The 27,211-nt window shown below is 39.5% G+C and overlaps 1 protein-coding gene across 1 annotated transcript in view; it reads left to right on the top strand.

The window, feature by feature from the left end:
- Positions 1-615: 615 nt before the first annotated feature.
- LOC134437470 (NACHT, LRR and PYD domains-containing protein 3-like) overlaps positions 616-27,211 on the top strand; it is a 62,569-nt gene continuing 35,973 nt past the window's right edge. The window contains exons 1-7 of the mRNA XM_063186961.1: positions 616-700; positions 935-1,075; positions 6,054-6,095; positions 6,736-8,545; positions 10,830-11,006; positions 12,360-12,536; positions 13,134-13,310. Of these exons, the coding sequence (XP_063043031.1) occupies positions 616-700; positions 935-1,075; positions 6,054-6,095; positions 6,736-8,545; positions 10,830-11,006; positions 12,360-12,536; positions 13,134-13,310 (2,609 nt within the window). The remainder of the gene's footprint in view (positions 701-934; positions 1,076-6,053; positions 6,096-6,735; positions 8,546-10,829; positions 11,007-12,359; positions 12,537-13,133; positions 13,311-27,211) is intronic.

Genomic DNA, 27,211 nt, shown 5'->3' with positions numbered 1-27,211 from the left:
CGGGAAATGGTTCCCTTCAGGACGAAACTGTTCTGTTTGTCAGGAAATATTTTCCAGTAGTCACAATTGGTCACTACATTATTCCTTAGGCATTGATCTATTTTTCTTCTCTTATTGCTATCTCCTCCCTTCCCCTCCTCCATTCTGTCCTCTTGTCCCTTTTCCTTTCATGTCCTCTCTTTCTTTTCTTGTCTTTTGCTCTCCTCCCCTCCTCTCATCTCCCTCCTCTCACTATTACCCTTCCTCTCATCCATTCTCCTTCATTCGTCTTGTCTTTTTTCCTTCATATCATCTCACCACCCATGTTCTCCTCTCCTCTCCTTAATTTTCTTTTCTTTCCCCTCTCCCATCATCTGTCCTCCCCATTTTCTCTCACCTCATCCTCTTCTTTACTCTCCTTTCAGCTTGTCATTCCTCACTTTTCTGCTTATTGTTTTATCTTCTCTGTGTGCACTTTTAAGATTGTCTTAGTTTATTCGCCTAGAAACGCTTTAGTCATTATTTAGTATGTAATGGCATCAGCACTACAAAAACAAAGGTTTTAATATTCATTTTGTTGGTGTCTTTGTTCATGGCCAGGTGCCAATTTGAATTTTGACAGAAACCTATTGTGACATGGAGTCCATGGGGCCTCAACAGTCAGGAGGAAAAGAAGTAATAAAGAGGAGAGACAAATATGAAGCTCCGGCCTCATTTCCAGGTATAGAGAGTTTTTGTCATCTTATACCCAAACATGTCCACAAAGACAAAGAAAACGCCTTCCTTAAATACTGAAATCTAACGACTCAAGCTGGCTTCTGATTTGCCTAGTTGCAGTCGCAAGTGTCCTCATGATAAAAGTGGATCTCTCCTTGACCATAACACACAACACAACATTGCATGAATGTGGATTTCACATACTACCAGCGCTCCTAAGATGTATGTGTCATTGCAGGAGTCACCACCACAGACAGTGGTTCAGATGTGCAGCGATTGAACATCACAGCTGAGGGTAGCAGCAACGTCAACACTCCAGCTTTGTCACATACCAACGTTCAGGGGAGCATCAACATCATCACGAACATCCATCATCAAGGTGAGGAGATCTGATTGATGTTGTACTGATGTTCATGGGTAGTTTTAGACTTGAATTTTGTCTGCTTTCTCTTCTGTAGATCAGGGAAACGAAAGCCTAAACTTTGGAAACTTTGCGCTGGCAGCATATTAGTACATACACTGTGTTAACTGTGTGTTTGCAATGCTATCGTTGAATACTCTGCAAAACTGTTCACAGTGTGCTATCTTCTCAATTTTTTGATGTGGCCATGCAGATTACTTGAATAGCCTATATCATTTTATTTGTTATTGTTTCATATGTTCATCTCTTGCTGCTGGCTTATTTTATAAAGTAGATCTTGATGTTAGCCTACTCCAAGAATTTGCTTCCTCTGTGTGGCAGAGCCCCGCAGCCCCAAAGAATAGCCTACATGCGAACAGTTAATCACAGGCAACAAACAATGGGTTCTTCACTGAGAATATTAACCCTTTTACTGCCAATGTTATTTTGGTGAAAATGCTCGATTTGGGCATCACATATTCAACAGGCTGTGGCTGGACAGTGGTAACAGATAGAGCCTAACTGTAAATTACAAAAATGTTGAGGAAGACCCGAAGTTTATTTTGGGAGTAAATATGCATACCTAATTAGCATATTATGACGTCACATGGGGCGGCCATTTTGAATGTTTAATTATTAATGGAAAATATTGATAATTTTCAATAGATTTTCAACAGATTTTCAATAGATTATTGCATTTATTTAGAAATATGTGGCATCCCATTACTGTCATGTTGTGCACATACATTATGGTCAAGTAAAAAAGTACTTTTAAGCCTAACATATCGTAGTGAATATTGTAACTAATATTGTAATAATAATAACAGCAAGAAACAGAATAACTGGGAGGTTGTTGCCTGGAGTGCCAAAATTGTTTGTATCTACCTGTGACTTTTTAGTCTGTGAAAACCTTTCTCAGAGAGGGTGAGCACACATATTCAGTACACATATATGCCTACATATCCTATTTTACTACACCTGTGACCTATATAGTCGACTGTAGGCTATTTGGATAAGGCGCAGGGACAGTGACCTCTGTATGCATAGGATCATCCTGGATGATCATCAGCATAGCTCAGTGAATGAATGTTACAGATTGTCACTTACATTTCACAGAACTAATGGGCACAGTGTCAAGATAATGGGCATAAAACAGGCCTAAGTTGTATCATGAGGTGTACCCTCCTGAAATCAGTTTCAGGAAAAGGGGTGGAGAGGCGAAACAAATCAGCACCACCTCTCCTGTGATCTCAGCTCTATTGACTTATGAACTGCTTCTATTCATTTTGGTATCGTAGGCTACTGTTAGGCATACCGAGATGGGTCGAAAATACACATAGCCCAATTAGGCCGACGTTATCACGTTATAGTACACGTTATAAGTAACACCTAAGGTCGACCGCCTGAAGGCGATCAGAAACGGCACCCTCCCCCCTCACGCATAGCGCAGCGCTTTCCTCTCCAGTCTCTCCGGTTCCGCCCCCTATACTGCTTTAGTGACTAGACAAACTCTAATAAAGAGAGTCCAACCACGGTGACCAACCCAGTTTTCAACAAGTCTAAATTATTCGTGTTATAGGGTAGCCTATGCGTCTTCATTTCGCCGTGCGCGACGGTGAAAAAAACGCAGATATTTCCCCAAGCCATGTATCGAATTTCTACGGGATATACAACGTCGAACAGGATAATCCATTCTTTTTTGTAGCAGTGGTTTTACTTACTGTCTTTCATAGAGGGAAATGACATACTTTATCTTTATGTTTTAGCTTTTTCGCCTACTCCAGCTTAGGGGAAGACGCACGTCAAAGTTCACCACCAAGTGAAATATAGCCTATTTCTATAAACACATGATGACTGCAGTCACTTTAGGGGCGACATATTGTATTGCATACAACGCATGACAAGATAGGCTACTTGGTGGTTGCCTGTGCTATTTAGAGGTTTATTCAGTGAAATTACGCATATCGCCCTGTGGGTTTGGATGACAATAAACGCTTCTCGCATGTTCTAAGGAAATCCCCCGTAACCATTTACAAATCGCCAAGCAAACACATTCTCACAACCCCGCAAATGTTCATTAGTTTGTGTTCAGGATCATAATGTTTCCTAGGTAGGCTACACCGTGTTTCTGTGTTTGACAGGGGAGGTCCCAAACAGCCGATTGATCGTCTGTGTTGCAATCTCAGCAGCAACATCTTTTTTTCTTATAATAATGGCTGCAATTACTTGAGGGGCGAAATACGCAATTGCATTGCACACAAAACATCATGACAAGTTGTCGTCTGGGGGCAGGCCTAGGCTACTTGCTTCAGATTTATTCAGTGAATGAAACCAGTCGCATGGGTTCAGCTCGCTGGGAACAGGGCTTCGCCTTCGCGTTGCGTGTGTTCAAATGGGAGCTCCTCTACGTAATGAAGTCTCCAAACAAACCACTTCTCTCAATCCCGAAACTTTCCATTGAGTTGTGGTTAGGATCATTTATGTTTGTAAAACTGTTTATGTATGTAAGACTGACGCCATGTTTCTTTGTGTTTGGCAAGGGGATCTATTTCACTCCCTATTCGAATTGGCTGTTCTTCTCTGTAGCCACGGCTAAGCTAGCAATAGGAGACGCATTGCCTAAGGCCATATTATAAATGTCTACACATATACAATCAACTTGTGGGAAAATATAATGTCACTACACATAAACCACCAAGACAAATTGCATTTGGAATGTATTTGGGCTTGAATTAGAGGAAATTATGTGCACAATCTCACAACGCCGATCCTCCTTTGTTTTGAAATAGTGACTTGCAACGCACTTCCGCGTCTGGGTTTTCAGATGGAAATTACTCAAAAAAAAATGCACTAAGAGAGGTCGAAATTCTTAGAAAGACTTAGAAAGTACCACATGTCTGCCACCCAGTGGAAAGGAGTATTGACAAGATTTTACATTGTATTCGACGTGACAGCCACCTAATTCAATACCGCGACCTGTCACAATTTTGCGACGGCGGCAGTAAAAGGGTTGACCCTTGTGTTGTGTTCGTAAGCTGCATACACCTGTGGTGTTCGGGTCATTTTTGACCCGTGATAACAAAACTCAGCCATAAAATATCCAAAAACACTAGTTATCATCGAATATTGTTTTTCATCTCATGACTAACTTGGTATGTATTCATGTCCATGGAAATATTACTTTATGTATTCATCTTTTTGACTTTACTGGTCTTTTATCTTACATTATGCAAATCGTTTTTGATGACCAAAACTATCAAAATCTGCATAAATTCACTATTAATACCTCATAAAGTGTTACAATTAGTGATTATGTTGTCCATGTATTAAAGCTGATATGAGAGTACAACAACCCCACAATTTATTTTATTGGTTTTTCTCTAATATTGAAAAATATCATCAATAGTGGCATGTGTGGTGTTGAGGTCCAAACCAACCCAAAGACATTTATAGCAGGATAAAGACCAAATGTCAACTAAATTAGTTTTTCAGTGCATAAAATCAATGTTTAAATATGTTGACTTGGTATTTTTCAATATTTATATGATTTTAGTGTGGTAAATATACAAAATGAACACAACAATTAACATGAAAAAGTCACACCATTCATCTGAATCCCCTATGCCATGAACATGGACCATTATGACATTGCCACATCAACTTTATGGAAAGTATAAGACCAGTTCTACATGTTTGGGTGCCATTATGAATTTTTGATACGTTTTTTTGGAAAAAATAATGTGCAAAAATGTATTTTGCAAACAAATGTGCAACAAATCTCATTATGTAATGCAGAAATGGATTCCCTGACCATAACAACACATGAATACACACCAGAAATACATCTGTACTCCTTTCACAACAGGAGATTTGACGCATTGTAGTGTATGGGACTGTCCGGCGGCCATATTGGATTTGTAATATGAAAAAGCTGGCAAAAAAATTTCAGGCAAGAAATATATTTTCCTCACCATAAATCACCAAACTAAAGACAAGAGGCAAACAACAGCTTTTCAGAAATGCATAAAACAGCTAAAAATCTATGCCGGGTCAATTTTGACCCTGAACACCACAGATGTAACTTTTTTTTTTTGGACCTTTAAAATTTACTAAAATGATAAAACATATTTTTTGTGTGTTGAAATGATTGTGACTGAGGATTAGATGAAGCCTTAAGCCTTATGTGTTTTTTTCACACTAAAACTTGAAAACGGGTCAAAAATGACCCGAACACAACATAAGGGTTAACATACATGAGAATAATGGGAAAACGGGCATAGTTTAAGAAAGGTCTTAATGATAGGTAATGGTACTCTTTTGTTTGTTATGGTGAGCATATCATGTACGATGATGAAATGATGATCATAAAGTAGCCTTTACAGTCTTAAAACCCCAGACTTTGTTTCATGATTTAGTAGCTTCATTCTTTGTCTCTTGAAAAAGCTCGCATTTCATCTCCCAAATTCAGTTCTCTAGAACGTATACTGAAAGTCATGCCATCTTCGAACTTCTAAAAATGTGCTTTGGTATATATGACGTTTTGCACATGGGGCGTAACCCTGGGAGTTGGCAGGTCGACGGTTCGAAAGATCAGATCTCATGGCACAGGGCTGTGAGTCTGGGCTGCTTGCCCAACAAAGTGCTGTCAGAGCACAGCGCGGCTCTGGATATGGTGGCAAAAAGTGTACTACCAAGACAGGCACAGTGTGTTCATTTTAAGTCGTCCAAAGCATATAATTATCAAAATTGAGCTGCATTGCCTAAAGGTGATGGACATTGTGGGCATTAAAATCAGATAATGACGTCACAGATACATCATAATACTATGTAATGACACCAAAACGAAATGTTATTGTTATATTTTCATATGTTGCTCATCTCCCCCAAGTTTGGTGGTCATACAGTATTCCATTTATAAGTTATGAGTTAAGTGTCACAGATTTCCTCTGTCCTCCAGGTGCTGAGACCTCAACTCTGGCACAACCACCAAAGAAGCTGGGTATGTTCTGCGTACCCTTTGCATTGCTTTTACTATCTTTTCAGTGAGATAATAATATACTCTATTTATTAGGTACACTGTATTTACTAGTTAAACCAGGTAACTAGGTAAAGTCTTCAAAAGAAGAGAAAGATTTCCCAAACTGGGGGCATTTGATGGATCCCAATATTTACTGTATGTGTGCACATTTTCTTAATTTGTTTATCTGGTAACACTTTACTTGACACCTATGTCATTATAGAGTCATAATAGTGTCATGGCACAGTTATGCATGTGTTATAAACATTATGTCCATGTCATAAACATTTTATGACTGCTGGCCTGCTTGCTGTAACCGAGTGTCACTTAAGTCCAACAGTCATAAAATGTCTACGACATGGATATGATGTTTACGACATGGACATAATGTTTATGACTTATCTATGACTATTATGGGTTAGGGTTACACTATCATGACACTGTAATGACATGCATATGACACGGGCGTCAAGTAAAGTGTTACCGTTTCTTTTATTTTAATAAATCATATCCTGCTATATGGTGTGCTACAGTTCCTTAGAAACATCTGTATATGAACATTGATGCATGTGTGTTCATGTGTATATGATGACCAACACAATCTTTATGCACCGTCTCTTAGATGGACTGTTTCCAAAATGCCAACAAGTGCTCAAAGAAAAGCTATCTAAGAAGTTCCAAAATGTGCGTGTAGCCATCCCAAAGCAGGGACAACCTGCATCTCTTGAGAAGATCTACACAGAGCTCTACATCACAGAAGGGGAATGTATTGAAGTCAGTACTGAACATGAGGTCAGACAGATTGAGATGTTATCCAAGAAAAAGACTACCAATGGGGAGACACTAATCAAATACACTGACATCTTCAAGCCCCTAGCGAGACAAGACAAAGACATCAGAACAGTGATTACAAAGGGAATAGCTGGAATTGGGAAAACGGTCTCCGTGCAGAAGTTCATTCTGGACTGGGCTGAAGGGGAAGCTAATCAGGATATTCACTTCCTGCTTCCTGTGCCTTTTCGGGAGATAAACCTGATAAGAGAAAAGGAATACACTCTCATGGGATTTATTCATCACTTCTTCAGTGAAACATCTGACCTCATCTTCTCCACTGATGAGAAATACAAAGTTGCCTTCATATTTGATGGTCTGGATGAAAGCCGGCTTCCTCTAGATTTCCAGAATAATGAATGCATTTACAATGCATCAGAACCTACCAAAGTTGACGTTCTTCTGACAAACCTTATCAAGGGTAATCTGCTCCCCTCTGCTCAAATTTGGATCACCTCCCGACCAGCAGCTGCCAGTCAGATCCCTCCCGAGTGTGTGGACCAGGTGACAGAAGTGCAGGGTTTCACTGACCAACAGAAAGAGGAATATTTAAAGAAAAATATTGACGATCAAGAGAAAGCCAGCAGAATCATCACACATCTGAAGTCATCCAGGAGCCTCTACATCATGTGCCACATTCCTGTCTTCTGTTGGATGGCAGCCACTGTTCTGGTGTCTATCCTAACTGAAGGGAAGAGTGATGAGATTCCAACTTCCATGACCCTGATGTACATACACTTCCTGATCATACATGCCAAGCATATTAGCGAGAAGTACAAAGTCCAATGGAAAGAGAAGACAATTCTGTCCCTGGGTCGACTGGCTTTCCAACAGCTGGAGAAGGGTAATCTGATCTTCTACGAAGATGACCTTAACAAATGTGGAATGGATGCCAAAGAGGCCGAAGAGGCCTCAGTATACTCCGGAGTCTGCACCCAGATCTTCAGGGAGGAGTCTGGGCTGGACCAGCAGAAGGTGTTCTGCTTTGTTCATCTGAGCATTCAGGAGTTCCTAGCAGCTTTATATGTGTTTTTGCACTTTAGCAGGAAGTCTCTAATGTCTAAAATCCTACAACCCCTCAAAACCGTTAGGAGAAACTCTCCGCTTCAGTCACTGCTCAGTGCTATCAGCCTCCATGAGCTACACCAGACTGCAGTGAAACTGGCTATAAAGAACGAACATGGACACCTTGACCTTTTTTTGAGGTTCCTTTTGGGCCTCTCACTAGAGTCCAATCAGAGACGCCTACAAGACCTCATACCACAAGAAGGAAGTCGCTCACTGGACACAAAAAAAACCATCAAGTTCATCAAGGAGAATATCAGAGACATCCAAAACCCAGAGAGATGCATCAACCTGTTCCACTGCCTGAATGAACTGAACGACCACTCTCTGGTGGAGGAGGTCCAGGGGTACATGCAGAAGGCAAAGCAAGACAGAGCGGATCTTTCTCTTTCCCAGCTGTCTGCTCTGGCCTTTCTGTTACAAATGTCTGACCAGGAGATGGAGGAGTTTGACCTGAGGGATTACGGATCTCATGCAAGATCAGATGCAGGTCTGCTGAGGATGCTGCCAGTGGTCAAAATATCAAGAACAGTAAAGTGAGTATTGCTGTCTTGAGTGATTTAATGTGAAATCAGACACTTTGTGCTGGAAAAGCACTGATTGTAATTAAACTTGGTGTGGCTTTATAGTGACGAGTTAGAACACAAGACGTGCATTTGTCTGATCCTGAGACCAATATTGAGGTGTGCACTGCAAACAAACAGTTAAAAGCTATTACATATTAATCATGTAAGTTATTAAATTTCATTCATCATGTTAGCCCTAAAGTTATGATTTCATATCATTAACCCTCTGGGCGCCACAGGCGACTTTTGTCGACGAGATGCCGTATTGATTACAACGGCCGTTTTTTTTCAAATAGGATATCAAATGTAGTTCAACTTCCACTCCATTGGGTGGCAGACATGTAGTACTTCAGTTCTAAACACATTGGGATGCCTTATATGGTATTTTGTTTAAGAAAACTACAAAACTACAAACCTCGGACATTGCGGAAGTAACTTCTCCCCTGTGAAACAACGTGAAAGACGGAAGCAGACTTGTAGTGACATTACGTGGATAATTCTACTGAATAAACGACCAAATGCACTCACATGGTAACTTGTCATGATTGTACATATGTATTCATCATATATTTCGCCCCTAAATGAGGTAATATGCAAACAGGAGTGTATTTTCTGCCGCGTTATACTTCCCATGTTACTGTTGCCTGAGGGAAACTATCGACAGCCTATTCATCGATCATGGGGACTGTAACAAGAAAACCCTTCATTTATTCATTTGTAAGTACACAATAGAAGTGTTCGTTTCTGCAGGAGACTTGTATATTGAGGAAGGGAAGGTTTTTTCCGATCGAGATGCGAGGTAATTTCATGCTGCTTTGTAGGCTATACTGTCGCTATGCTGGCGACGTTCATTGCAACGACAGGGGAATGATGCAACGCGTCGTAATTTGCCTGTTACAGAGTCAATATTCATCATCTGGAGGGTGACAGTGGTCAGGATGTTTGTAGAAGAGCTTGTATACTAAGTAGAAAAGTAAATGAAGACAAAAGAAGTGCGCATATTCCTGCCAACAGTGGGGGATGGAGTGAGAGGAGTATGCGCCCGAGACACAGAGGTCTCGTGCGCATTCTACTCGGTGCATAGTTCACGCTACTCGACACTGTTCCTGCCGACTGCAGGTCTAAATAAATAGCAATGCTATTCTAATGATATAATAATAGTAATAATTATGTCCAATTGCGACCTGACTGAGTCTATTTGCAACAAAAAAGTGTGATACCAGCTGGGGTTTGGTGCATCAGAAAGACATGGGCGATATAGGGTAGGTAACCAACCCAAGCTCCCCCCCCCCCCCCCCCAACCCCCCCACCCCACACACACACACAGACACACACTTTCCTTATATCACTCATTTGTATATCAGTAAATGTAACACTTGGTTTGAATAGATATTTGCACAAGTATTTAGAAATGTAGCCCATACTCAGAGTCCTTCAGGGTGTACGCTGACAGGCCTACTGTAGGCTACTGTAGGCCTGCTGTACTTGGTTCAAAGACACACAAATGGACAAAATGCACATAATACCCCTAGTGTGGATAGAATCTGTATGCTGGGCATTGCTGTGAAGGGTGTCCATGCACTAAAAAATAACTTGTCACCTTCATAGACCAGTCCCTACAGGCAAAACGGCAACCGTCCATTCACTTGTGTTTGTCACTATGCTACATTGTTGCACTATATTAGTTACAAATTACACTTTTAGTGTACAATTTATTGCTTTCTAGACCAAAATGTATTCACAGAACATAATAGTGAAGGTGTCTGGGGAAGTTTTATAAATTAAATTAGATAAATTATTAAAAATATTTTGAAAATATGCAAAAATATCCAATAACTCATTATAAATTAAAAATGGCCGACACCATATGACGTCATAATATGCAAATTAGATGGGATAATTTACTCCCAAAATAAACTTTGGGTCATCCTCAATATTTGTCTCATTAATTGTCAGGCTCTATCTATTACCCATGTTAAGCCACAGCCTTTTGAATATAACATGTCAAAATCATCAGTTTTGGGCAAAAACCTGTGGCGCCGAGAGGGTTAACATCTCTGATGTTTGAGCCATCAGATGAAGTGACTTAAAGGTTGAAATGAGTTGTAGTAAAGTATTAATAGAGCTGTGTTGGAGAAGAAAAACTCACCTGACAATCCAACCAAATTAGCATCAGCTTTATGAGTGGAGTGACCCTAAGGAAAAGTAAGATACAAGTTTTTGTGGGTTTATGTCCAATGTGTGTGTCTCTCAGGCTGCGGGAGTCTAGCCTCAAGGAGAGCAGCTGTTCATATCTAGCTGCAGCTCTCAGCTCAAGCTTTTCCAGTCTGCGACATTTGGACCTGCGTAACAATAGACAACTGGGTGATTCAGGAGTGAAGCTGCTGTCTACTGGACTGGAGCATCCAAACTGTAGACTGGAGACACTGGAGTAAGTCTGATTGTGTGTTGTGTGTGTGCTACAGTAGGAGACGTTTATTTTATTTCCACTTTCCATGGCAGGGCCTTCGCTGGGTCTCGGCTGGACCGTCGCTGGGGACGCGGCAGTTCAGTTTATTGGTTTATTTGACAGGGGCCATGTACAGGACAACTCCAGTACCAGAGTTAGATACAAAGCTAATTTGCATCCGTGGTCCCTGGGCAGGCTTAGTTGTTATTTAAATTCAATGTACGACCCGCAATGACGTCGCCGAAGTGGTTTTATGAAACCACGCCTCGCTGGAAACCAGCATATAATCTCTTTTTGGCCACGGGCAAGAGCAGGGATGGCCTCAGTACATTTATACCAGACATTTGCGTTCGCTTAACGTGTCCCTTTTATTTAACACAAGGCAAGGCAAGTTTATTTGTATAGCACATTTCATACACAGGTTCAATTCAATGTGCTTCGCAACAAACACATGCAAAAAGAAAGAAATTAGAGATTAGAAAGAAAAAACATTAAGATAAAATGTGGTAAAAATAAAAATGAATAATACAAATTAAATTAATATTGATATATGAGTTAAGATAGGTGAAAAGCATCTGAGAACAGCTTTGTCTTGAGTCTAGATTTAAAGCTATCAATAATGGGTCGATTATTTACGTCATCTGGAAGCTGTTTCCAAAGCTTTGCAGCATAGAAGCTAAAGGCTGCCTCTCCACACCTTGTTTTGACTTTTGGAATCACAAGCAAATTCTTCTGCGTTGACTTTAGTGACTGGTTGGTGCAGGTTCAGTACATAGATGGAAACTTACATAGATAGATAGATAGACACGACAATCACTGATGAAAGCAGGTGCAGGTTACTGAATCGGAGACACAACCAGAGTCAGAGCTGTCATTTAAATCGCTGAGTGCAACGCAGTGCCATTGTACTCATGAAATGAATGAAATGAAAATATGATGAATGCGAATGCTGATGTTTCTGTTGTGAAGACCGAGTTTCTAGATCTTCTAGCATGACATCTATAGGATGGGACTGCGTCATAAAGGCTGTACAGAGACACAGTTTCTTCATTTTCACCATGTAAAATGCTAAATGACAATACCTTATCCACAATAAAAAATACACAGTGGATAGAGGTGTATTGCACTTTATGAAGAAAAACAATAGAGCAGTGATCTCATTTGTGCATTTTTATTGAAGATCCGAACAATACAATCAATTGTAAAAAAAATGTTACTGAAACCCAAAACACTCAAATTTACAGTTGTCCATTACCTCTCCATTAATGACCTTTGTGTTTCTATTAATTACTATATCTCCGTCTCTACCTCGCTCTCCTGTTATCCTCTGTCCAGGCTTAACTCCTGCAGTATAACAGCAGAGGGCTGTGCTGCTCTGGCTTCAGCTCTGGCATCAAACCCCTCGTCACACCTGATACAGCTGGATTTGGATGGCAATCAAATACGAGACTCTGGAGTGAAGCACATCTCTGATCTACTCAGGAATCCAGACTGTAAACTAAAGACACTGACGTAAGCAAACCTACAAAGCATGTCAACACCATTACAGTCATCAGAGAAAACACTAGAAAAAAACTACTGTACTGCAATATGTTTTTGGGATTTCGACAATAAACGTTTGGGGTGAGCTGGGGTTGTGTCCAGGTCTGTGGGGGCATGTCCTGGGCCCATTGGGTGCACAAATGAATTAATTATTTATATAAATGTGAATTAAAATGTGCAAATTAATCACCCAATTAATATTCATTAAGCTGATATTAATAAATGAATATTAATTAATTGATAAGGCACGACCCTTTCCTTCCAAGCGCCCCCCATCGAACCCTGGAAAGACCCTCCTCTGATTAGGTCACACCTCTTTCCCACCACAACACACATTGCTAATGCATTGTGTGTGTGTGTGTGTGTGTGTGTGTGTGTGTGTGTGTGTGTGTGTGTGTGTGTGTGTGTGTGTGTGTGTGTGTGTGTGTGTGTGTGTGTGTGTGTGTGTGTGTGTGTGTGTGTGTGTGTGTGTGTGTGTGTGTGTGTGTGTGTGTTTCTTCACCTTTGTGTTTCTATTACTTACCATATCTCCATCTCTTCCCCTCTCCTTTCCTCTCCTCTCTCCAGGCTTGGTGACTGCAGTATAACAGCAGAGGGTTGTGCTGCTCTGGCTTCAGCTCTGGCATCAAACCCCTCTTCACACCTTATGCATCTGGATCTGGATGGCAAACAACTAGGAGACTCTGGAGTGAAGCACATCTCTGATCTACTCAGGAATCCAGACTGTAACCTCCAGACACTGAAGTAAGCACACAGAAAGAATGTTAACGCATTGAATACCCGGGGTGTTTTCAGAATTATGTTGTAAGCTCCTTGCGTTCTAAACCATTTTTAGGTGTTTTTCGTACAGTCATAGTATATTATGTGATAGTGTAGTAATAATTTTAATATCGGCAGACAAGCAACTCAGGTGGTAAGCACTGCAGATTTTATTGTTAACGGCTGGAGAAGTTACTGCGTGGAGACAGGAAGTATTCCACCCAGCAAGTTCTGAAGTGGATACAAAAGGCAACCCTATTTAACCATTTCCCTCACTCACATTCCATGTCGTCAGCTTCATCTGCGCATGTGGGGTCCCGCATGGCCAGATGCCCACTGTCCATTTTCTTGTTGTCCAGCATATGCAATTTCATATTTGTTGTTCAGCAGCCACGGCAAGTAGATGCACATGTTTCCAATAATGTTCAGTGTCCCGTGACCCATTACAGAAAAGCTTACACACAAGAATATGTCACTATATGGGGACTTCCCCAGCCAAATCATGAGAATAAATTGAGAATATAATATAAGAATAGTAGAAGATTAAGAAAACTAAGATGAACCTAAAAAACTATCCACATTCTCCCCCTTTGGGAGTTCATGCTCACATTATAAAAGTAATCAGACATTTCTTGCAATCAAACATTTCTTTCTACATTTCTTTGGTAACCTACTAGACACCACACATAACCCAATTGGCACAAGAGCAACAGACCAATCATGGACAGACACCCAGAAACGCCAGCAGACAAGCGGGACACACCATGTCATATTGTTTTTGCCTGCCCCTTGTGATTCCTCTCCCCTGCCCCATGGAGAGTACTACTGTGGTTTAGCTGTGTCCCCAGTAGCTAGCTGTCCGTTGCATGATTGACAGCCTGGTAGTCCACATTCATCCACCAACATCCCAAATGTCCACCATGACTAGTCTATCATTCACTAAGCGCCAACTAAGATATATGATGCATTGTCATCACAAAGTATCTTCTGGTCTTCTTAAATTTCAACAAGTACAGAGTAATACTCTCAGGTTGGAGCAAAAACCCAACAGTTCAGTCAAAAAACACTACCCGCCAATGAGCAGTGAAAAATACTGACCAATTTTGGACTAATTTGGGCAAAATTCTCCAACGGCCCAGCTAAAGCTGCAACCCGACTTTGTCTGCTGAGAGTAGACTCCAGTTACAAAGCAATATGTGGATATGTATATAAAAACAAAATAACACATGGTCATGTGTAAAATAAAACATCCTAACTATAGGTATAACTAATTACTAATGAGTAAAATAATAGGTAAAACACTCATTCACAACTTTGTGTCATAAAATAAAGTCAATTGAGTAGCATATACAACAATACTATTTGGCATCACATTTAAGATATTCATACTCTGAAATATTATATTACCTAAGACTAAGAACTAGAATGAAAAATTAATTTCTTGAGAAACACTGCCTTCTTCAGCTACCTCTTCACCAGTTGTTGTAGCATGTCCTTGTCTATGCATAGTCATGTGATAAACATTGGATGGGACCATAACTTTTATTACTGTTTAAGTGACCAGTGCTTACAGATAATTGTTCATCGTCATAATGTTGACTATGGTGCTATTGTCACAGTTCTCCCTCGCTGAGGCCTAATGCCCCGCTTGGATAATCTGCTAATTTACAACCCCAGTCAACAGAAAGCAGAAGGCACCCAGATCTGGGCCAAGGCATAGGCCCCTCCATCTAGCCGTAAACTGCACCCAACACTTTCTGTGGTCGAACTGAGGATGGTCACATGATCACTGTAGATGGTCCCATGCATAATTTCCTTGTCCTTCCTGGTAACTGTCCCATGGTCTTCTCCTTTGCCAGTTGATGAATGGGACATCCTCTTGGGACGTCCTCTTCACCCCCTTATTGCTATTGTGTTCCTGCAGTCCTTAGTTAGGAACACAGGCCTGGATTGTCATGAGTGTTTGGGGTTTGTGATGGTCTCAGAGTTCTGTGGAGACACAAAATAGAGAAAAACCCAGCAGTATCCATTCTTGGGAGAAACACTGTCCTATATTTGATACCAGTGTAAAACAATTTCGTCTTCACATTAATCACATTATTACTATTTTAGACTTGGCAATTTGGTTTGATGTACAAGAGTGACAAGGTTGTTATCTTTACTTAATTTCGGCCATTTAATCTTTGTCCTTTTACAGTTGCATATTGTATTATACTGTTATCAACAGCTCAAATTCAGTCAATCATCTTCACAAAAAACAGTTTAAAGTCATTATTAAATTTAAACATTTGGGAGTGACTTTTCACTCCACACTGAGATGCATAAGAAGAAAACCTGCGTAACATTGTGAAAGTATTCACAATTTCCTAATTGTTGTTGCTAAGACCCAACTTAACCCTTGTGTTGTGTTCATAAGCTGCATACACCTGTGGTGTTCGGGTCATTTTTGACCCGTGATAACAAAACTCAGCTATAAAATACCTAAAAACACTAGTTATCATCAAATATTGTTTTTCATCTCATGACTAACTTGGTATGTATTCATATTCATGGAAATATTATTTGATGTATTCATCTTTTTGACTTTAAAGATCTTTTATCTTACATTATGCAAATCGTTTTTGATGACCAAAACTATCAAAATCTGCATAAATTTAGTATTAATACCTCCCAAAGTGATGCAATTAGTGAGTATGTTGTCCATGTATTACAGCTGATATGAGAGCACAATAATCCCCAAATTTATTTTATTAGTTTTTCTCTAATATTAAAAAATATCAAGAGTGGCATTTGTGGTGTTCGGGTCCAAACCAACCCAAAGAGATTTATAGCAGGATAAAGACCAAATGTCAACTAAATTCGTTTTTCAGTGCATAAAATTAATGTTTAAATATGGTGTTTTTCAATATTTATATGATTTTAGTGTGGTAAATATCTAAAATAACAATTCTGTCAGAGTCACAGCTATTCGGCCAGTCTAATGCAAAGATATTGGAAATGAACACCTCAATGAACATGAAAAAAGTCACACTATTCATCTGAATCCCCTATGCCATGAACATGGACCATTATGTCATTGCCACATCAACTTTATGGAAAGTATAAGACCAGTTCTACAGGTTTGGGTGCCATTATGAATTTTTGATACGTTTTTTTGGAAAAAATAATGTGCAAAAATGTATTTTGCAAACAAATGTGCAAAAAATCTCATTATATAATGCAGAAATGGATTCCCTGACCATGAAAACATATGAGTAGACACCAGAAATACATCTGTACTCCTTTCACAACAGGAGATATGACATATTGTAGTGTATGGGACTGTCCGGCGGCCATATTGGATTTGTAATATCAAAAAGCTGGCAAAAAAAAAGTTCAGGCAAGAAATATATTTTCCTCACCATAAATCACCAAACTGAAGACAAAGGGCAACCAACAGCTTTTCAGAAATGCATAAAACAACCAAAAATCTATACCGGGTCAATTTTGACCCCCGAACACCACAGATGTAACTTTTTTTTTTTTGGACATTTAAAATTTACTAAAATGATAAAACATATTTTTTTGTGTTGAAATGATTGTGACTGAGGATTAAATGAAGCCTTATTCCAAGAAAATAAAGGAAAGTGTGTTTTGTTTACACTAAAACTTGAAAACGGGTCAAAAATGACCCAAACACAACATAAGGGTTAAGTCTTGCACAAACATCCTTAATTTTACCACTGTGCTATAATAGACATGTATAACTTGCTCAGTTTTGATAACCTCATCCTTTATACTGATATATGACTCGAGCACAAAATTATTCACGACATTACTTCACCCTCTTTAAAAACCTTTATCCAACCCTTCTCTGACCACATTGGCAGAGCCACCAAGGGGAAACTGTTTCTCAAGTTGGAGTACTCTCCCACTCATCTAAACATCTAAACTGCGCTGCATATCATTTGAGGCTCAGACAGCCAAGTCAGATTACGTTATTCTTTCCGAATTCATGAACCCTTTCCAGACCGGGGGGGGGGGGGGGGGGCTAAAAGTGCCCGCACCAACTTTGATGTCGTATAACTCCTGAATGACTAAAGCTATGACTACGAAACTGTGTGACTTTTCCTAGAATGAAGTTGGCTACAATGTGAAACCAAAAGATTAGGTTTATCATTTGTAATGTTGCCATGGCAATGGTTTTCTGACAGGTACGCCTGACCAAAAATCACTAATCTAAGCCTCATCATCCTCACTATTCATATTTTTTTACATTTTCATGAGCATCAGACACCCTTGTGTTTAGTGTTTAGAGTTAGTCTGGGTTAAACAAGAATGGGGATTCAGAGTTAGGATGGGGATATCAGACAAACAGTTTTCATGCAATATGATTTGCACCATGCATTCTGGCTCCAACTGTTGAAATGGCTAACATATATTTTGTGATTCGTAATATCTTTCATATTTCATATTGTTTCCAGTTCCACTCTTTTCTTCATATCTTTGCACTCAATTATACACAAACCAAGTCAGTCAAGTAGTTTTCAGTCAGTCAACATTGTTTCAGATCTCATAAACCCAAACCCAAAACCTTCCATATATTGGGTCACAGATTTAGCAGTGATTGATGGGGCAAATACCCTTACACAACACCATTGTCTATTCACCATGACGTTGTCGCCGATGATGTTACAGGCTGTTGTTTTAGTATCACAATTTCTATAAGTTCACCAAATATCACCAAGTCACATGCATTGAGTTGCACCTGTGTATGAAATACACTATAAAAATAAATTTGACTTGACTTGACTTGACATATCAATGCCAAATAATAGGTAAAGGTTGCGCTTTTGCTGGTATCCCTAATTAAGGCTTTGACTATGTGTGCTTTTTAAAACTATATCAATGTGCTCTCAAATTCTCTGAACAAAATGATGCTACCATATCTTCTACCTTGTAACTTTACTCACATCCTTTAAATTTAACATTTTAAAAAATGTAAATTTTGCCAGGTTGTATTTAACTACAACTTATGTCATGTTACACCATCAATGCTTGCTTTTTGGTCACAAAAAGGCCTTGTGTGTATGTCTATAACCAACCACAGGGAAGTGGCTAGACCGTCTGCATTGTAGCCTTAGGGTATGTCGTGGGTGTGCATCAATGAATGGCTGGAAGTGTTTGGTGGTCAGTCTTGCACAGTAACAATTAACACCCTTCATCTTCAGTGAATCTATGTAAATATGTGTGGTATTTCTAAACAGACACCTTTAGTGTCCTTTAGCAGGGCTGTGCCAACAATTTCTTGACATGTGTCCCAATTCACCACATTTATATGATTTGTTGTTGGATGATGTGTTAACCCTTTTAATGCCGTCGTCGCAAAATTGCGACAGGTCGCGGTATTGAATTAGGTGGGCTGTCACGTCGAATAGAGTGTAAAATCTTGTCCATACTCCTTTCCACTGGGTGGCAGACATGTGGTACTTCAATCCTTTCTAAGAATTTCGACCCCTCTTAGTACATTTTTTTCGAGTAATTTCCATCTGAAAACCCAGACGCGGAAGTTGCGTTGCAAGTCACTATTTCAAAACAAAGGAGGATCGGCGTTGTGAGATTGTGCACATAATTTCCTCTAATTCAAGCCCAAATACATTCTAAATGCAATTTGTCTTTGTGGTTTATGTTTAGTGACATTATATTTTCTCACAAGTTGATTGTATATGTGTAGACATTTATAATATGGCCTTAGACAATGCGTCTCCTATTGCTAGCTTAGCCGTGGCTACAGAGAAGAACAGCCAATTCGAATAGGCAGTGAAATAGATCCCCTTGCCAAACACAGGGAAACATGGCGTCCGTTTTACATACATAAACAGTTTTACAAACATAACTGATCCTAACCATAACTCAATGGAAAGTTTCGGGATTGAGAGAAGAGGTTTGTTTGGAGACTTCATTAGGTAGGGGAGTTCCCATTTGAACACACGCGACGCGAAGGCGAAGCCCTGTTCCAGGCGAGCTGAACGCATGCGACTGGTTTCATTCACTGAATAAATCTGAAGCAAGTTGGCCTGCCCCCAGACGACAACTTGTCATGATGTTTTGTGTGCAATGCAATTGCGTATTTCGCCCCTCAAGTAATTGCAGCCATTATTATAAGAAAAAAAGATGTTGCTGCTGAGATTGCAACACAGACGATCAATCGGCTGTTTGGGACCTCCCCTGTCAAACACAGAAACACGGTGTAGACCTAGGAAACATGATCCTGAACACAAACTAATGAACATTTGCGGGGTTGTGAGAATGTGTTTGCTTGGCGACTTGTAAATGGTTACGGGGGATTTCCTTAGAACATGCGAGAAGCGTTTATTGTCATCCAAACCCACAGGGCGATATGCGTAATTTCACTGAATAAACCTCTAAATAGGCAACCACTATTTCTATGTTGTGCGTTTTATATGCAATACAATGCCATATGTCGCCCCTAAAGTGATTGCAGTCATCATGTGTTCATCGAAATAGGCTATATTTCACTTGGTGGTGAACTTTGACGTGCGTCTTCCCCTAAGCTGGAGTAGGCAAAAAAGCTAAAACATAAAGATAACGTATGTCATTTCCCTCTATGAAAGACCGTAAGGAAAACCACTGCTACAAAAAATAATGGATTATCCTGTTAGACGTTGTACATCCCGTAGAAATTCGATACATGGCTTGGGGAAATATCCGCGTTTTTTTTTTTTTTTTTTACCGTTGCGCACGGCGAAATGAAGACGCATACCCTATAACACGAATATTTTAGACTTGTTGAAAACTGGGCTGGTCGCCGTGGTTGGACTGTCTTTATTAGAGTTTGTCATGTCACTAAAGCAGCATGGAAGAGGGGGCGTAACCGGAGAGACTGGAGAGGAAAGCGCTGCGCTATGCGTGAGGGGAGATGGTGCCGCTTCTAATCGCCTTCAGATAGCCGACTTTAGGTGTTACTACTATAACGTGACAACGTCGGACTAATTGGGCTGTGTGTACTTTCGATCCATGTCTGTATGCCTAACAGTAGCCTATGATACCAAAATGAATAGAAGCAGTTTATAAGTCAATAGAGCTGAGATAACAGGAGAGGTGATGCTGATTTGCTCCGCCTCTCCACCCCTTTTCCTGAAACTGATTTCACAAGGGTACACCTCATGATACAAATTAGGCCTTTTTTATGCCCATTATCTTGACACTGTGCCCATTAGTTTTGTGAAAAGTGACAATCTGTAACATTCATTCACTGAGCTATGCTGATGATCATCCAGGATGATCCTATGCATACAGGGGTCATTGCCCCTGCGCCTTATCCAAATGGCCTACAGTAGCCTATATAGGTCACAGGTGTAGTAAAATAGCATATATGTGTACTGAATATGTGTGCTTACCCTGTCTGAGAAAGGTTTTCACAGACTAAAAAGTCACAGGTAGATGCAAACACTTTTGGCACTCCAGGCAACAACCTCCCAGTTATTCCGTTTCTTGCTAGTTATTATTATTACAATATTAGTTACAATATTTACTATATGTTAGGCTTAAAACTACTTTTTTACTTGACCATAATGTATGTGCACAACATGACAGTAATGGGATGCCACATATTTCTAAATAAATTCAATAATCTATTGAAAATCTATTGAAAATTATCAATATTTTCCATTACTAATTAAACATTCAAAATGGCCGCCCCATATGACGTCATAATATGCTAATTAGGTATGCATATTTACTCCCAAAATAAACTTTGGGTCTTCCTCAACATTTTTGTAATTTACAGTTAGGCTCTATCTCTTACCCCTGTCCAGCCACAGCCTGTTGAATATGTGATGCCCAAATCGAGCATTTTCACCAAAATAACATTGGCATTAAAAGGGTTAACATTCCTCATCTCACTTCCTCTCATTCCTCTAGCTCTGCAGCTTCCTCTCCTCCCCCTTCTCACCCTTTTATGCCTTCTCTGTGCATTGGGTGTAGATATCATAACTGTGGGGGGAGTTAAGATGTGGGAAAGAAGCTGCTGTTGCAGAAGTTCTACTTGAGCCACCAACTGGGAATGCAGTTGCGCGTATAGGCCCACCTTTCAAATATGTCTGCTTTTAACTCTCTCCTTTTGCCTTCTATCATTGCCCTACATTCTTGTAACCTTTTGATCCTTAATGTTCCACTCAAAGGGAATTTTCCCTCTGTCCATTTATGCCACTTTCTTATGACTCTCTCATCTACACATTCTGCTCCAAACTTATTATACATGTATTACAAACATCCTGGGGTATGTATTCCTTTTGGAAGTTTAACAGATTTACTCTTACTCAAACCCATGATGACAATCCAATAGTATTTTATTCAATTACTAATCTCTCAGCACCAAACAACAGACGCTAAAACAATAGCATTAATGCACAAACAACGAGTATCACAAATACAAACACATAGCCTTCAAAGTCTCTTCAGTCCAACCTGCTTCAGCTTTCTTTACATTCAGTTTTACTTTCCCAATGTTTAATACAGACGGGAAAATCAGGTGAACCCAGTTTTTGCAATTAAATCACACCTGTTTAAACCTTTCAACCTCAACCAATACCCTACTTGCACAAACCATCAAAAAGAGACCATCGTAACGTTACGCTTTTCTTACAATTAAAGGGCCCGGTAGAAAGGGCCCGGTGGCCTTCACCACGGTTGGTGATTCCTCACCAAAGGACAGTCCTGGTGCCTCTGACACCCTAGTTAGTGCTTGGACACTTAGCGCCTCTGACACCCTCTTTGATGCTTAGACGCTTAGTGCCTCTGACACCCTCCTTGGTGCTTCAGACACTTAGCGCTATAGGCACTGACCAGATCCTCTTGCCTGGTTGCACCTCTAGACCCAGTTTCCCAGAACTGTGTCTGCCAGCTTAAACTGTAACCTTAAACAGCAAAGATGTGTGGTTCCCCCCACTTTTAGTGAAATAATTTGAATTTAACTCAAAGCCATTGTTATAAATTTGCTGTTGCCAGAAGGTTGTTGCCAAAACTAGTCGTACTATATTAATAAAAGGCTCTCTCCACTTTCGTTGTAGTATACAGTCGTTCCCCCTACAATGCACACCCTTTACCGAGGTAATGCCACGTACCGGGCCTAGCTGCAGTGTACCCAAACAACCGCCGGGTGGCACTTGGGAGCGCCATTCACTCACACGCACACACGGGCGCGCACACATACACATACACATACACATACACACACACTCTCTCTCTTTCTCTCTCTCACTCTCTCTCTCTTGTTCATATCAGATAACCATAGCACAGAGTGGTGAAGAAGCGCAAATGTGTTGGCAACATTTATTACCATATGGAATATTTTAGACGATGTTGACGGCATATTAATATGCTCATATTCACCAGCACGCACCGATTCAGCGGATAACGACATGCCTAATTAAATTGTGTGAGAACACCTCCAGGAAGTAAGAAGAGTCATAAAAAGAATAAATAGCCTAATGAATTTTCTTTTCTTTTTTTTTATGATGATCGGATGAATTGCCATTCATGTGCAAGCTCTAGGCTATGTGTAGACCTAAATTGAAGCCACAAGCCCCTATACCGATTCTCGCATCGCAAGATTTGAAACGTCTAATATTGCAACTTCAAACTTGTTATCTGGATGTGGATACTTTTTTCGTTTGGTAAAAATTATGGAGAGTGCAATAGGGGGCCTAAACCTCACTGCAGTAACCTACAGCGCCGCGTTTGAGTGTTTAAGCGTTGGCTATTTATCTTACATCGCCAACAGCTGGGGCGATAACCTAACCTACACTTCCGTAATCAATGCTTAATTTGTAAATCACAAGGTACCGGAACGCAAAAAGCATATGACATCACAGCGACGGTGAGTTGGACAGAGGTCCCGGAACGCACAGAAAAACTATAATTATGCAAACGAATACAAAAGGGAAAAAAACAGATGCAATTCCCTGCATTTGAACGACATTGAGTCCCATATCCATACGCTCATATACATACGTTTGTTTCTTAATACAAGGGACGGTTGGCAATCCAATGGCTATTTTAAACAACAGCCATAGCATAGGCTATTAAATGCTGTAATGACAACAACCAATATTTTTTGTTTGATCGCTAACTTTATGCTTAGTAGTTTCGTGCAGTGCATGGAAATTATGCTTTCCCCATGAGGTGAAAAGAAACCGAAGCGGTCTTATACCTATTATTCTACTATACCTATTGAAAGGACAGTGCATGGCTGTCCAATTCCCGTATTCACACAACGTTGGCATAGGCCTATTAACCCTTGTGTTGTGTTCGTAAGCTGCATACACCTGTGGTGTTCGGGTCATTTTTGACCCGTGATAACAAAACTCAGCTATAAAATACCTAAAAACACTAGTTATCATCAAATATTGTTTTTCATCTCATGGTTAACTTGGTATGTATTCATATCCATGGAAATATTACTGATGTATTCATCTTTTTGACTTTAAAGATCTTTTATCTTACATTATGCAAATCGTTTTTGATGACCAAAACTATCAAAATCTGCATAAATTCACTATTAATACCTCTCAAAGTGATACAATTAGTGATTATGTTGTCCATGTATTACAGCTGATATGAAAGTACAACAACCCCCAAATTTATTTTATTAGTTTTTCTCTAATATTAAAAAATATCATCAAGAGTGGCATTTGTGGTGTTCTGCACCAAACCAACTCAAAGAGATTTATAGCAGGATAAAGACCAAATGTCAACTAAATTAGTTTTTCAGTGCATAAAATTAATGTTTAAATATGTTGACTTGGTGTTTTTCGATATTTATATGATTTTAGTGTGGTAAATATACAAAATAACAATCACAGCTATTCCGCCAATCTAATGCAAAGGTATTGGAAATGAACACCTCAATGAACATGAAAAAAGTCACACTATTCATCTGAATCCCCTATGCCATGAACATGGACCATTATGTCATTGCCACATCAACTTAATGGAAAGTATAAGACCAGTTATACAGGTTTGGGTGCCATTATGAATTTTTGATACGTTTTTTGGAAAAAATAATGTGCAAAAATGTATTTTGCAAACAAATGTGCAAAGAAGCTCATTATACAATGCAGAAATGGATTCCCTGACCATGAAAACATATGAGTAGACACCAGAAATACATCTGTACTCCTTTCACAACAGGAGATATGACATATTGTAGTGTATGGGACTCTCCGGCAGCCATATTGGATTTTTAATATCAAAAAGCTGAAAAAAAAAAAGTTCAGGCGACAAATATATTTTCCTCAACATAAAGCACCAAACTGAAGACAAAGGGCAACCAACAGCTTTTCAGAAATGCATACAACAACCAAAAATCTATACCGGGTCAATTTTGACCCCCGAACACCACAGATGTAACTTTTTTTTTTTTGGACCTTTAAAATGTACTAAAATGATAAAACATATTTTTTTTGTGTTGAAATGATTGTGACTGAGGATTAGATGAAGCCTTATTCCAAGAAAATAAAGGAAAGTGTGTTTTTTTCACACTAAAACTTGAAAACGGGTCAAAAATGACCCGAACACAACATAAGGGTTAAACGTTAAATCCTCGCTTTGTTGGCGACTTTGTTGCATATGATTTGGCTGATCCGCATGTGCTGTTGCGATATGCCACTTCACTGTTTCGAGAGCTCGCGCACTGATGGTAAGCGAGCTGCGATTTTCAGGGCTCGCGCACTGATGGTAAGCGAGCGGCGATTTTCCCGGTAGAGTTGGCTTTTCACACTGACTGTCTGCTCGCGCTGCGGTCCGGTTGAAAATCCCTCCGACCAATGTTTTATTTGGAGTGTGTAGGCCCTATTTGAATGAAATATCACATTGTCTTTGCTGTTTTCGTGCTCAAATTGACTTGTAAGCAACTGTCGGGTCTTGGGAGAGAAGATAACGCGCGGGCACACATGCTGAGCGCTCGCCAGCCGAGGAAGATCTCATCCTCTCACCCAGGTTGTCTTTTTCGCTAGGCAACATGACTGATCAATGCACCAGACGCAGCCCNGGTGCCACTAGAAATTAGTATGTCCAAAACCTTGTGTGCCGACCAAAATTTGATAAAAACTTTTAAACAATGTTTGGCACAGCCAGTGTCGTGCCGAAAAGCGAGTCCCTGCCAGAACAAGAGTGCCCTCATTGAAACCAATGTCATTTTTTGAGAGAAAAATATACTCATTTTTGCAGAATGAATTACATAATATATGAACTAAAATATGCTTATGAAATATTACTCGTCCTCCACTTAATATGAGCTATTTGACTGAAACTGCAACTTTTGTTATGACAATTAGGCTATTCGATTCCTTTATGGAAACTAGACTGCCTGTGCAGTCGCCTTCGACTGCTTAAGGTATATCCCCGAAACGCGACGCTTCCAGTCCTCCATCATTCCTACCACTCCCGTCCACCATTTCGTAAACGTATATGATACATACAGACGTGACATGACGTGCATAGGCTTAAAACCAAACGACTATTGTGAAAATGAAGCAAAAAATGGGGCAAATGGTAATACTGTTTTAATGGTTCAGTGGATATACCATATTAGGTACAGTGTAATAACCAGTGTAACAATATTTAATACAATGTAATTTTTTTACTTACATCATGTGTTTGTGCGTAAGTGGTATTACATGGTATTGCATATTGTTACACTGGTATTACACTATATTACATGGTATTGCATACTGTTACACTCGTTATTACACTGTACCTGATATTGCATATTGTTACACTGGTATTACACTAGTATTACATGGTATTAACCCTTATGTTGTGTTCGGGTCATTTTTGACCCGTTTTCAAGTTTTAGTGTGAAAAAAACACACTTTCCTTTATTTTCTTGAAATAAGGCTTCATCTAATCCTCAGTCACAATCATTGCAACACACAAAAAATATGTTTTATCATTTTAGTAAATTTTAAAGGTCCAAAAAAAAAAAAGTTACATCTGTGGTGTTCAGGGTCAAAATTGACCCGGCATAGATTTTTGGCTGTTGTATGCATTTCTGAAAAGCTGTTGGTTGCCCCTTGTCTTTAGTTTGGTGATTTATGGTGAGGAAAATATATTTCTTGCCTGAATTGTTTTTTTCCAGCTTTTTCATATTCCAAATCCAATATGGCCGCCGGACAGTCCCATACACTACAATACGTCATATCTCCTGTTGTGAAAGGAGTACAGATGTATTTCTGGTGTCTACTCATATGTTTTCATGGTCAAGGAATCCATTTCTGCATTATATAATGAGATTCTTTGCACATTTGTGTGCAAAATACATTTTTGCACATTATTTTTTCCAAAAAACGTATCAAAAATTCATAATGGCACCCAAACATGTAGAACTGGTCTTGTACTTTCCATAAAGTGGATGTTGTAATGACATAATGGTCCATGTTCATGGCATAGGGGATTCAGATGAATAGTGTGACTTTTTTCATGTTAATTGATGTGTTCATTTCCAATATCTTTGCATTAGATTGGTGGAATAGCTGTGACTCGGACAGAATTGTTATTTTGTATATTTACCACACTAAAATCATATAAATATTGAAAAACACCAAGTCAACATATTTAAACATTGATTTTATGCACTGAAAAACTAATTTAGTTGACATTTGGTCTTTATCCTGCTATAAATCTCTTTGGGTTGGTTTGGACCTCAACACCACAAATGCCACTATTGATAATATTTTTCAATATTAGAGAAAAAAACAATAAAATAAATGTGGGGGTTGTTGTACTCTCATATCAGCTGTAATACATGGACAACATAATCACTAATTGTATCACTTTAGGAGGTATTAATAGTGAATTTATGCAGATTTTGATAGTTTTGGTCA

Source organism: Engraulis encrasicolus, chromosome 21 (genome assembly GCF_034702125.1).
Source record: "Engraulis encrasicolus isolate BLACKSEA-1 chromosome 21, IST_EnEncr_1.0, whole genome shotgun sequence".
Taxonomy (NCBI): Eukaryota; Metazoa; Chordata; class Actinopteri; order Clupeiformes; family Engraulidae; genus Engraulis; species Engraulis encrasicolus.
The sequence above is the reverse complement of the archived record's forward strand: the minus strand, read 5'-3'. Positions and strand labels throughout refer to the sequence as shown.